Genomic DNA, 14,873 nt, shown 5'->3' on the forward strand with positions numbered 1-14,873 from the left:
GGTTGCCATAGTAATACAACAAGGTAGGTTGCCATATTAATACAAGGATGGTTGTCATAGTACAGCAAACATGGTTGCCATATTAATACAACAAGGGTGGTTGCCATATTAATGCAACAAGGATGGTTGCTATATTAATACAAGGTAGGTTGACATATTAATACAACAAGGCAGGTTGCCATATTAATACAACAAGGTAGGTTGCCATATTAATACAAGGATGATTGCCATATTAATACAACAAGGATGGTTGCCATTTTAATACAACAAAGATGGTTGCCATATTAATACAACAATGATGGTTGCCATATTAATACAACAAGGTAGGTTCCCATATTAATACAACAAGGTAGGTTGCCATATTAATACAACAAGGATGATTGCCATATTAATACAACAAGGATGGTTGCCATAGTAATACAACAAGGTAGGTTGCCATAATAATACAACAAGGTAGGTTGCCATAGTAATAGAGCAAAGTAGGTTGCCATAGTAATACAACAAGGTAGGTTGCCATAGTAATATAACAAGGTAGGTTGCCATAGTAATATAACAAGGTAGGTTGCCATAGTAATACAACAAGGTAGGTTGCCATAGTAATACAACAAGGTAGGTTGCCATAGTAATACAGCAAGGTAGGTTGCCATAGTAATAGAACAAGGTAGGTTGCCATAGTAATAGAACAAGGTAGGTTGCCATAGTAATAGAACAAGGTAGGTTGCCATAGTAATAGAACAAGGTAGGTTGCCACAGTAATAGAACAAGGTAGGTTGCCATAGTAATAGAACAAGGTAGGTTGCCATAGTAATAGAACAAGGTAGGTTGCCATAGTAATAGAACAAGGTAGGTTGCCATAGTAATAGAACAAGGTAGGTTGCCATAGTAATAGAACAAGGTAGGTTGCCATAGTAATAGAACAAGGTAGGTTGCCATAGTAATAGAACAAGGTAGGTTGCCATAGAAATACAACAAGGTAGGTTGCCATAGTAATACAATAAGGTAAGTTGCCATAGTAATACAATAAGGTAAGTTGCCATAGTAATACAATAAGGTAAGTTGCCATAGTAATACAATAAGGTAAGTTGCCATAGTAATACAATAAGGTAAGTTGCCATAGTAATACAATAAGGTAAGTTGCCATAGTAATACAACAAGGTAGGTTTTGAAATACTATCTTGAAATACTATCTTGAAATACTATCTTGAAATATTATCTTGAAATACTATCTTGAAATATTATCTTGAAATACTATCTTGAAATACTGTCTAATATATTCATCCGTCAGAAAAAAATAATGCTTAACATATTTGTTTTTTAGGAATAATTTTATTTTAGTTCCTCAGTATGAATTTTCTGTGAATGGATGGAAGCAATAATTTAGCGAATTATAAATAATAATAAGAAGAAGAATTTAAAAAAAATAGTTTAAAGACAAATTTGAATAATTAATTATAATTACGGTTTGTTATATAAAAACATATTAATTTATGTAATTATTTTTTTTTTCATTCATATCGATCTATTCCTGACATTTGTATAACTCGAGGTATTTCGGTAATTGTTGTAGATATGAGGGTGGCCTCGTACCGGTGGACGGAACGTTTCTTACTGGTGGTGTGGATGATGGTGACGCTGGTGTTAACACGGAGTTACTCTGGCAACCTCATGGCTCTCCTAGCAGTGAGACACATCTCTCAACCTTACCAGTCACTACAAGATGTTCTCGATGATCCATCAGCAATTATGATGTGGCAAAGAAACTCAATAAATGCAGAGTACCTTCAAGTATGCCAAGCAAAAATTATATATATATATATATATATATATATATATATATATATATATATATATATATATATATATATGAGATGGGGCTCACATCTGGTGTAAATTGTAGGACCCATAGCCTCGGAGAAGTGGATAAAAAGGCTTCAAGGAAGAATATTTGGATTTCTTCCTGAAGCCGTTTGAAAATTCCACTTCCCCTACCACCCCATCTTTTCATTCTTTTTTTACCAATATATATATATATATATATATATATATATATATATATATATATATATATATATATATATAAATATATATATATATATATATATATATATATATATTGTGACCACGAACGAGTGGTATTGATCAGTAACATCACTGCACTAGCCAAGGACTCGAACCCATGCTGCTTTGGCCTGCCTCATGATGGGCGAAAACACATCACTCCCTTATCAACTGAACCATACGATCCTTAAGAGTAGGGCATCCAACGGAACTGAATGTTGTACTCGCTACCCAAGGACACACGATGGTGTGGATGACTCGAGGCAAATTTCATTCTAGTCCCTGTTTGGTGTACTAGTTCAACGAGAAGTAATTTATATTATTATGACCACGAACGAGTGGTATTGATCAATAGCAACATTGCACTAGCCAAGGACTCGAACCCATGCTGCTTTGGCCTGCCTCATGTTGGGACACCATCGTGTGTCCATGGGTAGAGAGTACCACATCCAGTTCCGCTGGATGCCCTACTCTTAAAGATCGTATGGTTCATTGGATAAGGGCGTCATGTGTTTTCGCCACCATGAGGCAGGCCAAAGCACCATGGGTTCGAATCCTTGGCTAGTGAAGTGTTGTTACTGATTATATATATATATATATATATATATATATATATATATATATATATATATATATATATATATATATATATATATATATATATATATATATATATGCAATAAGATCACAGTAAACAGGTGATTTCAGAATATGCAAAACAACCACTGTGAAAGAATAGAGAAATTCCAAGCGCTTTCGTGAGTAGTCACGAAAGCGCTTGGAATTTCTCTATTCTTTCACAGTGGTTGTTTTGCATGCATATATATATATAAATATATATATATATAAATATATATATATAAGTAGTCGATTTTTCCACTGGGGCATCCCTTCCGGAAAAAGGCTTTCCACTGGAGCATCCCTTCCGGTTTGGGCCTTCCACTGGAGCATCCCTTCCGGTTTAGGCCTTCCACTGGAGCATCCCTTCCGGTTTGGGCCTTCCACTGGAGCATCCCTTCCGGTTTAGGCCTTCTACAGGGCGGTGTATCCGGTCTAGGACCAGCAGCTGGAGGGTCACCTTTTCACACCTAGGTGTTACTTCCGGTTTTGACCATGACCTCGCCCTCGAGACTACCTCACCCTTGACCCCCCAACCAATACCCCCCCCCCACGACCCCAGCCTCGCGACCCCGCCGTCGCGCCGCGCGCCCGCGCGCCCGCCCGCGCGCCCCCGCCCGCGCGCCCCGCCCGCCCGCGCGCCCGCCCGCGCTCCCGCCCGCGCCTTCTGCTGCGCCTTCTGCGGCGTCGTCCGGATCGCCCCCGCGCCTCGAATTTTTTTTTCTTATGATCTCTTTGGATCAAGGTTTTTTGGATTCTCCCCTACGGGGTTTCGAATTTTTTTTGAATTTCATTTTCTTGTGCTCTCCATCTCCTCGGATCAAGTTTTTAAGGTTCCCCCCTATGGGGTTTTCGAAATTCTCCAATTCCTCGGATCAAGTTTTTTTGGGTACCCCTCCTTTCACCCCCCATCCCCAAATTTTCTCGATAATACAAGTTTTGGATACTCCCCCCCCCCCTATGGGGTTCTCAATATCAAAGTCTCCACTTCCTCGGATCCCCCTCTCACTTTCACCCCCATCCCAAAATTTCTCGAAATCAAAGTCTCCATCTCCTCGGATCCCCCTCCCACTTTCACCCCCCCAACCCCAAAAATTTCTCGATAATACAAGTTTTTTGGATTCCCCCCTATGGGGTTTTCGAAATTCTCCATCTTCTTGGATCAAGGTTTTTTTGGGTACCCCTCCTTTCACCCCCCATCCCCAAAAAATTTCTCAATATCAAAGTCTCCACTTCCTCGGATCCCCCTCCCACTTTCACCCCCCAACCCCAAAAATTTCTCTATAATACAAGTTTTTGGATTCCCCCCTATGGGGTTTTCGAAATTCTCCATCTCCTTGGATCAAGTTTTTTGGATTCCCCCCTATGGGGTTTTCAAAATTCCTCGGATCAAAGTTTTTGGAATCCCCCCTCTGGGGGTAAGCATTCAAAATAGACTCCTCCTATGGGGGCATGCTTACTACAGGTCTAATGAAGGGTGTTTACTCGGCGGTCAGTGACGTCAGTATTCCTCTCATTAAGTTAAATGAACTAAAAAGGACCGCGCACACAGGTTGAATCAGGTCGCCCCCTATGTCAGTGACGTCACGCGCACACAGGCTGAATCTTGTCTACCCTTTTAGTTAATAAGGGGACACAGTACATCAGAAAGGCACATTTTTTCGTTAATACTCACAATTTCTTTACAACACAAGTCTAGACATTTTTTAACTATTTCATCTCAGGTCACTCCCCCCACGAAGTAACCTCCTCCCCACCCTCCCGAACCCTCACACTCCAACCAACACCTCACAATTTTCACTCATAACCCCCAATTTTTCTCGTTTTAACCCTTTTAGTTCATTAAAGTTAATAAGGGGACACATGCATCAGAAAGTCACCACATCGCTTACATCCACTTTCGTTAAATTCACTACTCACAATTTTACATATTACGAAGTTAAATACGCACTTTTACTTTGAACATCTTCAAAACACTCTCATAAATCATTTGAATACTCACAAAAAATACCTTTATACATTTCCAAACAACACTGAAATACTCCAAAAACATCATTCGAACACCCCCAAATCATCTCTGAATACTCCCAGAACACCTTCATAAGTACTCTTGCACATCATTTGAACACCTTCATAAGTACTCTCTTAATCATTTGTACACCTTCAAAAAACACCTTTGAATACTCACATAAACACCCTTGAACACCTTCAAAACACCTTTGAATAACCTCAAAACACCTTTGAACACCTTCAAAACACCCTTGAACACCTTCAAAACACCCTTGAACACTCTCAAAAACAACATTTGAACACACTCAAAACACCTTTGAACATTTCCAAAACACTATTTGAGTACTCCCAAATAAGATTTTACATCTCTAATTTATCTGCACTTTCATTAAATTACAACTCATCCCCTCAGTCTCCAGACTAGGCATTTTCTCGTTTTTACCCTTTTAGTTCATTAAAGTTATTAAGGGGACACAATACATCAGAAAAAAGTCACAAAAACTAACTCAAACACTTTACTTTGAACACCCCCAAAGTACTCTCATAATCATTTGAATACTCACATAAACACCCTTGAACACCTTCAAAACACCTTTGAATATCGTTTTAAACTAATTTCATCACAACCCACTTATATCATCTTTTTTCGGTAACTCTAATTCGACTACACTACCCTCATCAATTACCAACAAATTTTACTCGTTTTAACTAATGTCATCACTGTAACCAAGATTTTCACAAAAAAAAACTCTATGACACCTAACACACACGCACACACACACCCCACAACACCCACAATTTTTCTCGTTTTAACCCTTTTAGTTCATTAAAGTTAATAAGGGGACACAGTACATCAGAAAGTCACAACAACAACATCCACAACCCACAATTTTTTCTCGTTTTAGCTAATTTCATCAGAAAAAGTCCCAACAACAACCCACTTATAACATCTTTTTTCGGTATCTCTAGTTCGACAACAACACCCACATCCCACAACACCCACGAACATTTCCAAAACACTATTTGAGTACTCCCAATTACACCACTGATTACTACTAAAACACCACTGAATTCAATCAAAACACCCTTCAACACCTTCAAACACCCTTGAACACCTTCAAAACACTCTTGAACACCTTCAAAATCACCTTTGAACATTTTCCAATCAACACTGAATCACTTCCAAAAAACACAATTTGAGTACTCCCAATTACACCACTGAATACTACTAAAACACCGCTGAATTCAATCAAAACACCCTTCAACACCTTCAAAACACCTTTGAACACCTTCAAAACACCTTTGACACCTTCAAAAACACCTTTGAACATTTCCAATCAACACTGAAACACTTCCAAAAAAACACAATTTGAGTACTCCCAATTACACCACTGAATACTACTAAAACACCGCTGAATTCAATCAAAACACCCTTCAACACCTTCAAAACACCTTTGAACACCTTTGAACACCTTCAAAAAAACAACATTTGAACACACTCAAAACACCTTTGAACACCTTTGAACATTTCCAAACAACACTGAAACACTTCCAAAAACACCATTTGAGTACTCCCAAATACACCACTGAATACTAAAACACCACTGAATACACTCAAAACACCACCAAAATCACCATAAACTAAGATCAACACCCACATCCCACAACACCCACAACCCACAACACCCACAATTTTTTCTCGTTTTATCTAATTTCATCAGAAAGTCACAACACCCACACCCCCCCATTTTTTTCTCGTTTTAACCCTTTTAGTTCATTAAAGTTAATAAGGGGCCACACTACATCAGAAAAAGTCCCAACAACAACCCACTTATAACATTTTTTTTCGGTATCTCTAGTTCGACAACAACACCCACAACACCCACATCCCACAACACCCATGAACATTTCCAAAACACTATTTGAGTACTCCCAATTACACCACTGATTACTACTAAAACACCGCTGAATTCAATCAAAACACCCTTCAACACCTTCAAACACCCTTGAACACCTTCAAAACACTCTTGAACACTTTTCAAAAACACCTTTGAACATTTCCAATCAACACTGAAACACTTCCAAAAACACCATTTGAGTACTCCCAATTACACCACTGATTACTACTAAAACACCGCTGAATTCAATCAAAACACCCTTCAACACCTTCAAACACCCTTGAACACACTCAAAACACCCTTCAACACCTTCAAAACACCTTTGAACACCTTCAAAACACCTTTGAACACATTCAAAACACTCTCATAATCATTTGAACACACTCAAAACACCTTTGAATAACCTCAAAACACCTTCGAACACCTTCAAAACACCCTTGAACACCCTTGATCACCTTCAAAAAAACAACATTTGAACACACTCAAAACACCTTTGAACACCTTTGAACATTTCCAAACAACACTGAAACACTTCCAAAAACACCATTTGAGTACTCCCAAATACACCACTGAATACTAAAACACCACTGAATACACTCAAAACACCACCAAAATCACCATAAACTAAGATCAACACCCACATCCCACAACACCCACAACCCACAACACCCACAATTTTTTCTCGTTTTATCTAATTTCATCAGAAAGTCACAACACCCACACCCCCCATTTTTTTCTCGTTTTAACCCTTTTAGTTCATTAAAGTTAATAAGGGGCCACACTACATCAGAAAAAGTCACAAAAACAACCCACTTATAACGTCTTTTCGGTATCTCTAGTTCGACAACAACACCCACATCCCACATCACCCACATCCCACATCCCCCACACACACACACAGACACACACACACACATCCCTAACCTAGCCTAACCTAACCTAACTTATCCTAACCTAACCTAACCTAACCTAACCTAACCTAACCTAACCTAACTTATCCTAACCTAGCCTAACCTAACCTAACCTTACCTAAATTATCCTAACCTAACCTAACCTAGCCTAACCTAACCTAACTTAACCTAACCTAACCTAACCGAACCTACCCTAACCTAACCTTACCTAACCTAACCTAGCCTAACCTAACCTAACCTAACTTAACCTAACCCAACCTAACCTAACCTAACCTAGCCTAACCTAACTTAACCTAACCTAACCTAACCTACCCTAACCTAACCTAACCTAACCTATCTTAACCTTACCTAACCTAACCTAGCCGAACCTATCCTAACCTAACCTAAAATATATTGGAACACTTCCAAAATACATTAGAGTACTCCAGAATTACTTTGAACGACTCCATTTTTGGATATTTCCAAATTAGTTTTGAAAACTTTATCGTAAAATCGAACATTATTTTCTTGTTGGTAAAACACACTCAATGGTAGAAATATTTACTCGATTTCCGAATAGAAGCACTGTCCTCGCTCTGAGAGACTCATTGTGGGTCACCCCAACACATGGTGTAATGCGCTTCACACCCAAGGTAGAACATAACACCTGCGTCAACTCAGGACAGACAGGCGCCATGTAATGCGGGTAACATCCAAGGTAGAAAATCATCTCTTTCCAGACCAACTGTCTATCCTAACCTAACCTAACCTAACCTAATTCCTAACCTAACCTAACCTCACCTAACCGAACCTAACCTAACTCCATCAATCACCTCTATCCTAACCTAACCTAACCTAACCTAACCCAACCTAACTCCATCAAACACCTCTATCCTAACCTAACCTAACCTATCCTAACCTAACCTAACTCCATCAAACACCTCGAATACTACCTAACTTAACCTAACCTAACCTTACCTAACCTACCGAACCTAACCTAACCTAACCTAACCTATCCTAACCTAACCTATCCTAACCTGTCCCAACCTAACCTAACCTAACCTATCCTAACCTAACCTAACCTAACCTAACCTAACTTATCCTAAGCTAACCTAACCTAACTTATCCTAACCTAACCTATCCTAACCTAACCTAAACACTGACTAACTTTGAACCAACTCTGAACACCACTGATCTTCTTCAAAAAATGCTCTGCACATCATTTGAACACCTTCAAAAAAACACCATCAAACACCTCCGAATACTCCCAAAAAAACACTACTGATTACTACCAAATCACCACTGAATACTACCAATCACCGTCAAAATCACCAGAAACTAAGTTTAACATCACCATCTAACATCCTTTTTATAGAAATCCCCTCAAATCACTATAACCAAGAACTCCCTCCCCATTTGGCGCATAAAAAAAAAGCATGAACACAAACCTAATACGCAAACACTTAGTACATGATCACCATCAACTGAAAACATATCTTATACACACACATAATATAAGACAATCACCAACTACAATCACCCATGTTCACTTACCTCAAAATCACTAATATCACAGAAAACAATCATTTTTATAAACATTTCACACACACACACACACAAAAAAAAAAAATCATATTTGACAATATCTAAGCGCACTCACCTCACTACCACCAACACACGATGTCTCACCTCACAGGACCGACGAGCTCACCTCCAGTGACGTCACACTCCCATTGTGTTACTTGGTGGTTGGTAACATCACACCTAACCCCCCTTGTTTCAACCTGTTGTATCCTACATTATCTAAGAACACTATATCCAAGACGATTACCAGATTTTATGATCCCCAACACCAAGATCACAGAAAACACACATTTTTATAATTATTCACACAAAAATCACGATCACCAATTCCATATCATGTTTACCGTCATCTATCAACACTAATCACCAAGATCACCAAAAAATCTAAGATCATGCATCTCAAAACTACTATGATCACTGAAAACACTTATTTTTTAAACATTCGCACAAAAATAAGACATACACAAAAATACCACAACACTTCCACCAACATCTATAACATAACATGAGCACTATAACATATCACTATCACAAAAAAAATAATACACAAACACCCACATATTATACATTTCAATTGGAAATTTAAGACATGAGACATACACACCAAATCTAAGACATTCACCTCCAACTAAGACATACACATCACCCCTAAAACTTCCTTCCTTATTCATTCCGTATATCTCCTAGAGCTGTTTTAACCCCGACGGTTCCATCACGACGTAGGAGCCAGAGGAACCATCACCACTCCAACACCACCTACTACACTCTGGCTCCTACGTCGTGGTGGATCCGTCGGGGTTAAAACAGCTCTAGGAGATATACGGAATGAATAAGGAAGGAAGTTTTAAGGGTGATGTGTATGTCTTAGTTGGAGGTGAATGTCTTAGATTTGGTGTGTATGTCTCATGTCTTAAATTTCCAATTGAAATGTATAATATGTGGGTGTTTGTGTATTATTTTTTTTTGTGATAGTGATATGTTATAGTGCTCATGTTATGTTATAGATGTTGGTGGAAGTGTTGTGGTATTTTTGTGTATGTCTTATTTTTGTGCGAATGTTTAAAAAATAAGTGTTTTCAGTGATCATAGTAGTTTTGAGATGCATGATCTTAGATTTTTTGGTGATCTTGGTGATTAGTGTTGATAGATGACGGTAAACATGATATGGAATTGGTGATCGTGATTTTTGTGTGAATAATTATAAAAATGTGTGTTTTCTGTGATCTTGGTGTTGGGGATCATAAAATCTGGTAATCGTCTTGGATATAGTGTTCTTAGATAATGTAGGATACAACAGGTTGAAACAAGGGGGGTTAGGTGTGATGTTACCAACCACCAAGTAACACAATGGGAGTGTGACGTCACTGGAGGTGAGCTCGTCGGTCCTGTGAGGTGAGACATCGTGTGTTGGTGGTGGTGAGGTGAGTGCGCTTAGATATTGTCAAATATGATTTTTTTTTTGTGTGTGTGTGTGTGTGAAATGTTTATAAAAATGATTGTTTTCTGTGATATTAGTGATTTTGAGGTAAGTGAACATGGGTGATTGTAGTTGGTGATTGTCTTATATTATGTGTGTGTATAAGATATGTTTTCAGTTGATGGTGATCATGTACTAAGTGTTTGCGTATTAGGTTTGTGTTCATGCTTTTTTTTTATGCGCCAAATGGGGAGGGAGTTCTTGGTTATAGTGATTTGAGGGGATTTCTATAAAAAGGATGTTAGATGGTGATGTTAAACTTAGTTTCTGGTGATTTTGACGGTGATTGGTAGTATTCAGTGGTGATTTGGTAGTAATCAGTAGTGTTTTTTTGGGAGTATTCGGAGGTGTTTGATGGTGTTTTTTTGAAGGTGTTCAAATGATGTGCAGAGCATTTTTTGAAGAAGATCAGTGGTGTTCAGAGTTGGTTCAAAGTTAGTCAGTGTTTAGGTTAGGTTAGGATAGGTTAGGTTAGGATAAGTTAGGTTAGGTTAGCTTAGGATAAGTTAGGTTAGGTTAGGTTAGGTTAGGTTAGGATAGGTTAGGTTAGGTTAGGTTGGGACAGGTTAGGATAGGTTAGGTTAGGTTAGGTTAGGTTCGGTAGGTTAGGTAAGGTTAGGTTAGGTTAAGTTAGGTAGTATTCGAGGTGTTTGATGGAGTTAGGTTAGGTTAGGATAGGTTAGGTTAGGTTAGGATAGAGGTGTTTGATGGAGTTAGGTTGGGTTAGGTTAGGTTAGGTTAGGTTAGGATAGAGGTGATTGATGGAGTTAGGTTAGGTTCGGTTAGGTGAGGTTAGGTTAGGTTAGGAATTAGGTTAGGTTAGGTTAGGTTAGGATAGACAGTTGGTCTGGAAAGAGATGATTTTCTACCTTGGATGTTACCCGCATTACATGGCGCCTGTCTGTCCTGAGTTGACGCAGGTGTTATGTTCTACCTTGGGTGTGAAGCGCATTACACCATGTGTTGGGGTGACCCACAATGAGTCTCTCAGAGCGAGGACAGTGCTTCTATTCGGAAATCGAGTAAATATTTCTACCATTGAGTGTGTTTTACCAACAAGAAAATAATGTTCGATTTTACGATAAAGTTTTCAAAACTAATTTGGAAATATCCAAAAATGGAGTCGTTCAAAGTAATTCTGGAGTACTCTAATGTATTTTGGAAGTGTTCCAATATATTTTAGGTTAGGTTAGGATAGGTTCGGCTAGGTTAGGTTAGGTAAGGTTAAGATAGGTTAGGTTAGGTTAGGTTAGGGTAGGTTAGGTTAGGTTAGGTTAAGTTAGGTTAGGCTAGGTTAGGTTAGGTTAGGTTGGGTTAGGTTAAGTTAGGTTAGGTTAGGTTAGGCTAGGTTAGGTTAGGTAAGGTTAGGTTAGGGTAGGTTCGGTTAGGTTAGGTTAGGTTAAGTTAGGTTAGGTTAGGCTAGGTTAGGTTAGGTTAGGATAATTTAGGTAAGGTTAGGTTAGGTTAGGCTAGGTTAGGATAAGTTAGGTTAGGTTAGGTTAGGTTAGGTTAGGTTAGGTTAGGTTAGGATAAGTTAGGTTAGGTTAGGCTAGGTTAGGGATGTGTGTGTGTGTGTCTGTGTGTGTGTGTGGGGGATGTGGGATGTGGGTGATGTGGGATGTGGGTGTTGTTGTCGAACTAGAGATACCGAAAAGACGTTATAAGTGGGTTGTTTTTGTGACTTTTTCTGATGTAGTGTGGCCCCTTATTAACTTTAATGAACTAAAAGGGTTAAAACGAGAAAAAAATGGGGGGTGTGGGTGTTGTGACTTTCTGATGAAATTAGATAAAACGAGAAAAAATTGTGGGTGTTGTGGGTTGTGGGTGTTGTGGGATGTGGGTGTTGATCTTAGTTTATGGTGATTTTGGTGGTGTTTTGAGTGTATTCAGTGGTGTTTTAGTATTCAGTGGTGTATTTGGGAGTACTCAAATGGTGTTTTTGGAAGTGTTTCAGTGTTGTTTGGAAATGTTCAAAGGTGTTCAAAGGTGTTTTGAGTGTGTTCAAATGTTGTTTTTTTGAAGGTGATCAAGGGTGTTCAAGGGTGTTTTGAAGGTGTTCGAAGGTGTTTTGAGGTTATTCAAAGGTGTTTTGAGTGTGTTCAAATGATTATGAGAGTGTTTTGAATGTGTTCAAAGGTGTTTTGAAGGTGTTCAAAGGTGTTTTGAAGGTGTTGAAGGGTGTTTTGAGTGTGTTCAAGGGTGTTTGAAGGTGTTGAAGGGTGTTTTGATTGAATTCAGCGGTGTTTTAGTAGTAATCAGTGGTGTAATTGGGAGTACTCAAATGGTGTTTTTGGAAGTGTTTCAGTGTTGATTGGAAATGTTCAAAGGTGTTTTTGAAAAGTGTTCAAGAGTGTTTTGAAGGTGTTCAAGGGTGTTTGAAGGTGTTGAAGGGTGTTTTGATTGAATTCAGCGGTGTTTTAGTAGTAATCAGTGGTGTAATTGGGAGTACTCAAATAGTGTTTTGGAAATGTTCATGGGTGTTGTGGGATGTGGGTGTTGTGGGTGTTGTTGTCGAACTAGAGATACCGAAAAAAAATGTTATAAGTGGGTTGTTGTTGGGACTTTTTCTGATGTAGTGTGGCCCCTTATTAACTTTAATGAACTAAAAGGGTTAAAACGAGAAAAAAATGGGGGGGTGTGGGTGTTGTGACTTTCTGATGAAATTAGATAAAACGAGAAAAAATTGTGGGTGTTGTGGGTTGTGGGTGTTGTGGGATGTGGGTGTTGATCTTAGTTTATGGTGATTTTGGTGGTGTTTTGAGTGTATTCAGTGGTGTTTTAGTATTCAGTGGTGTATTTGGGAGTACTCAAATGGTGTTTTTGGAAGTGTTTCAGTGTTGTTTGGAAATGTTCAAAGGTGTTCAAAGGTGTTTTGAGTGTGTTCAAATGTTGTTTTTTTGAAGGTGTTCAAAGGTGTTCAAAGGTGTTTTGAAGGTGTTGAAGGGTGTTTTGATTGAATTCAGCGGTGTTTTAGTAGTATTCAGTGGTGTAATTGGGAGTACTCAAATTGTGTTTTTTTGGAAGTGTTTCAGTGTTGATTGGAAATGTTCAAAGGTGTTTTTGAAGGTGTCAAAGGTGTTTTGAAGGTGTTCAAAGGTGTTTTGAAGGTGTTGAAGGGTGTTTTGATTGAATTCAGCGGTGTTTTAGTAGTATTCAGTGGTGTAATTGGGAGTACTCAAATTGTGTTTTTTGGAAGTGATTCAGTGTTGATTGGAAAATGTTCAAAGGTGATTTTGAAGGTGTTCAAGAGTGTTTTGAAGGTGTTCAAGGGTGTTTGAAGGTGTTGAAGGGTGTTTTGATTGAATTCAGTGGTGTTTTAGTAGTAATCAGTGGTGTAATTGGGAGTACTCAAATAGTGTTTTGGAAATGTTCGTGGGTGTTGTGGGATGTGGGTGTTGTTGTCGAACTAGAGATACCGAAAAAAGATGTTATAAGTGGGTTGTTGTTGGGACTTTTTCTGATGAAATTAGCTAAAACGAGAAAAAATTGTGGGTTGTGGATGTTGTTGTTGTGACTTTCTGATGTACTGTGTCCCCTTATTAACTTTAATGAACTAAAAGGGTTAAAACGAGAAAAATTGTGGGTGTTGTGGGGTGTGTGTGTGCGTGTGTGTTAGGTGTCATAGAGTTTTTTTTTTTTTTTTTTTTGTGAAAATCTTGGTTACAGTGATGACATTAGTTAAAACGAGTAAAATTTGTTGGTAATTGATGAGGGTAGTGTAGTCGAATTAGAGTTACCGAAAAAAGATGATATAAGTGGGTTGTGATGAAATTAGTTTAAAACGATATTCAAAGGTGTTTTGAAGGTGTTCAAGGGTGTTTATGTGAGTATTCAAATGATTATGAGAGTACTTTGGGGGTGTTCAAAGTAAAGTGTTTGAGTTAGTTTTTGTGACTTTTTTCTGATGTATTGTGTCCCCTTAATAACTTTAATGAACTAAAAGGGTAAAAACGAGAAAATGCCTAGTCTGGAGACTGAGGGGATGAGTTGTAATTTAATGAAAGTGCAGATAAATTAGAGATGTAAAATCTTATTTGGGAGTACTCAAATAGTGTTTTGGAAATGTTCAAAGGTGTTTTGAGTGTGTTCAAATGTTGTTTTTGAGAGTGTTCAAGGGTGTTTTGAAGGTGTTCAAGGGTGTTTTGAAGGTGTTCAAAGGTGTTTTGAGGTTATTCAAAGGTGTTTTGAAGGTGTTCAAGGGTGTTTATGTGAGTATTCAAAGGTGTTTTTTGAAGGTGTACAAATGATTAAGAGAGTACTTATGAAGGTGTTCAAATGATGTGCAAGAGTACTTATGAAGGTGTTCTGGGAGTATTCAGAGATGATTTGGGGGTGTTC

At 38.4% G+C, this 14,873-nt stretch overlaps 1 protein-coding gene across 1 annotated transcript in view; it reads left to right on the forward strand.

Annotated features, from left to right (window-relative positions):
- Positions 1-14,873, forward strand: part of LOC128702062 (probable glutamate receptor) — an 83,806-nt gene that overhangs the window by 29,520 nt on the left and 39,413 nt on the right. The window contains exon 6 of the mRNA XM_070101510.1: positions 1,575-1,785. Coding sequence (XP_069957611.1) covers positions 1,575-1,785 — 211 coding nt within the window. The remainder of the gene's footprint in view (positions 1-1,574; positions 1,786-14,873) is intronic.

The sequence above is a fragment of the Cherax quadricarinatus genome, chromosome 77 (genome assembly GCF_038502225.1).
Source record: "Cherax quadricarinatus isolate ZL_2023a chromosome 77, ASM3850222v1, whole genome shotgun sequence".
Classification (NCBI taxonomy): domain Eukaryota; kingdom Metazoa; phylum Arthropoda; class Malacostraca; order Decapoda; family Parastacidae; genus Cherax; species Cherax quadricarinatus.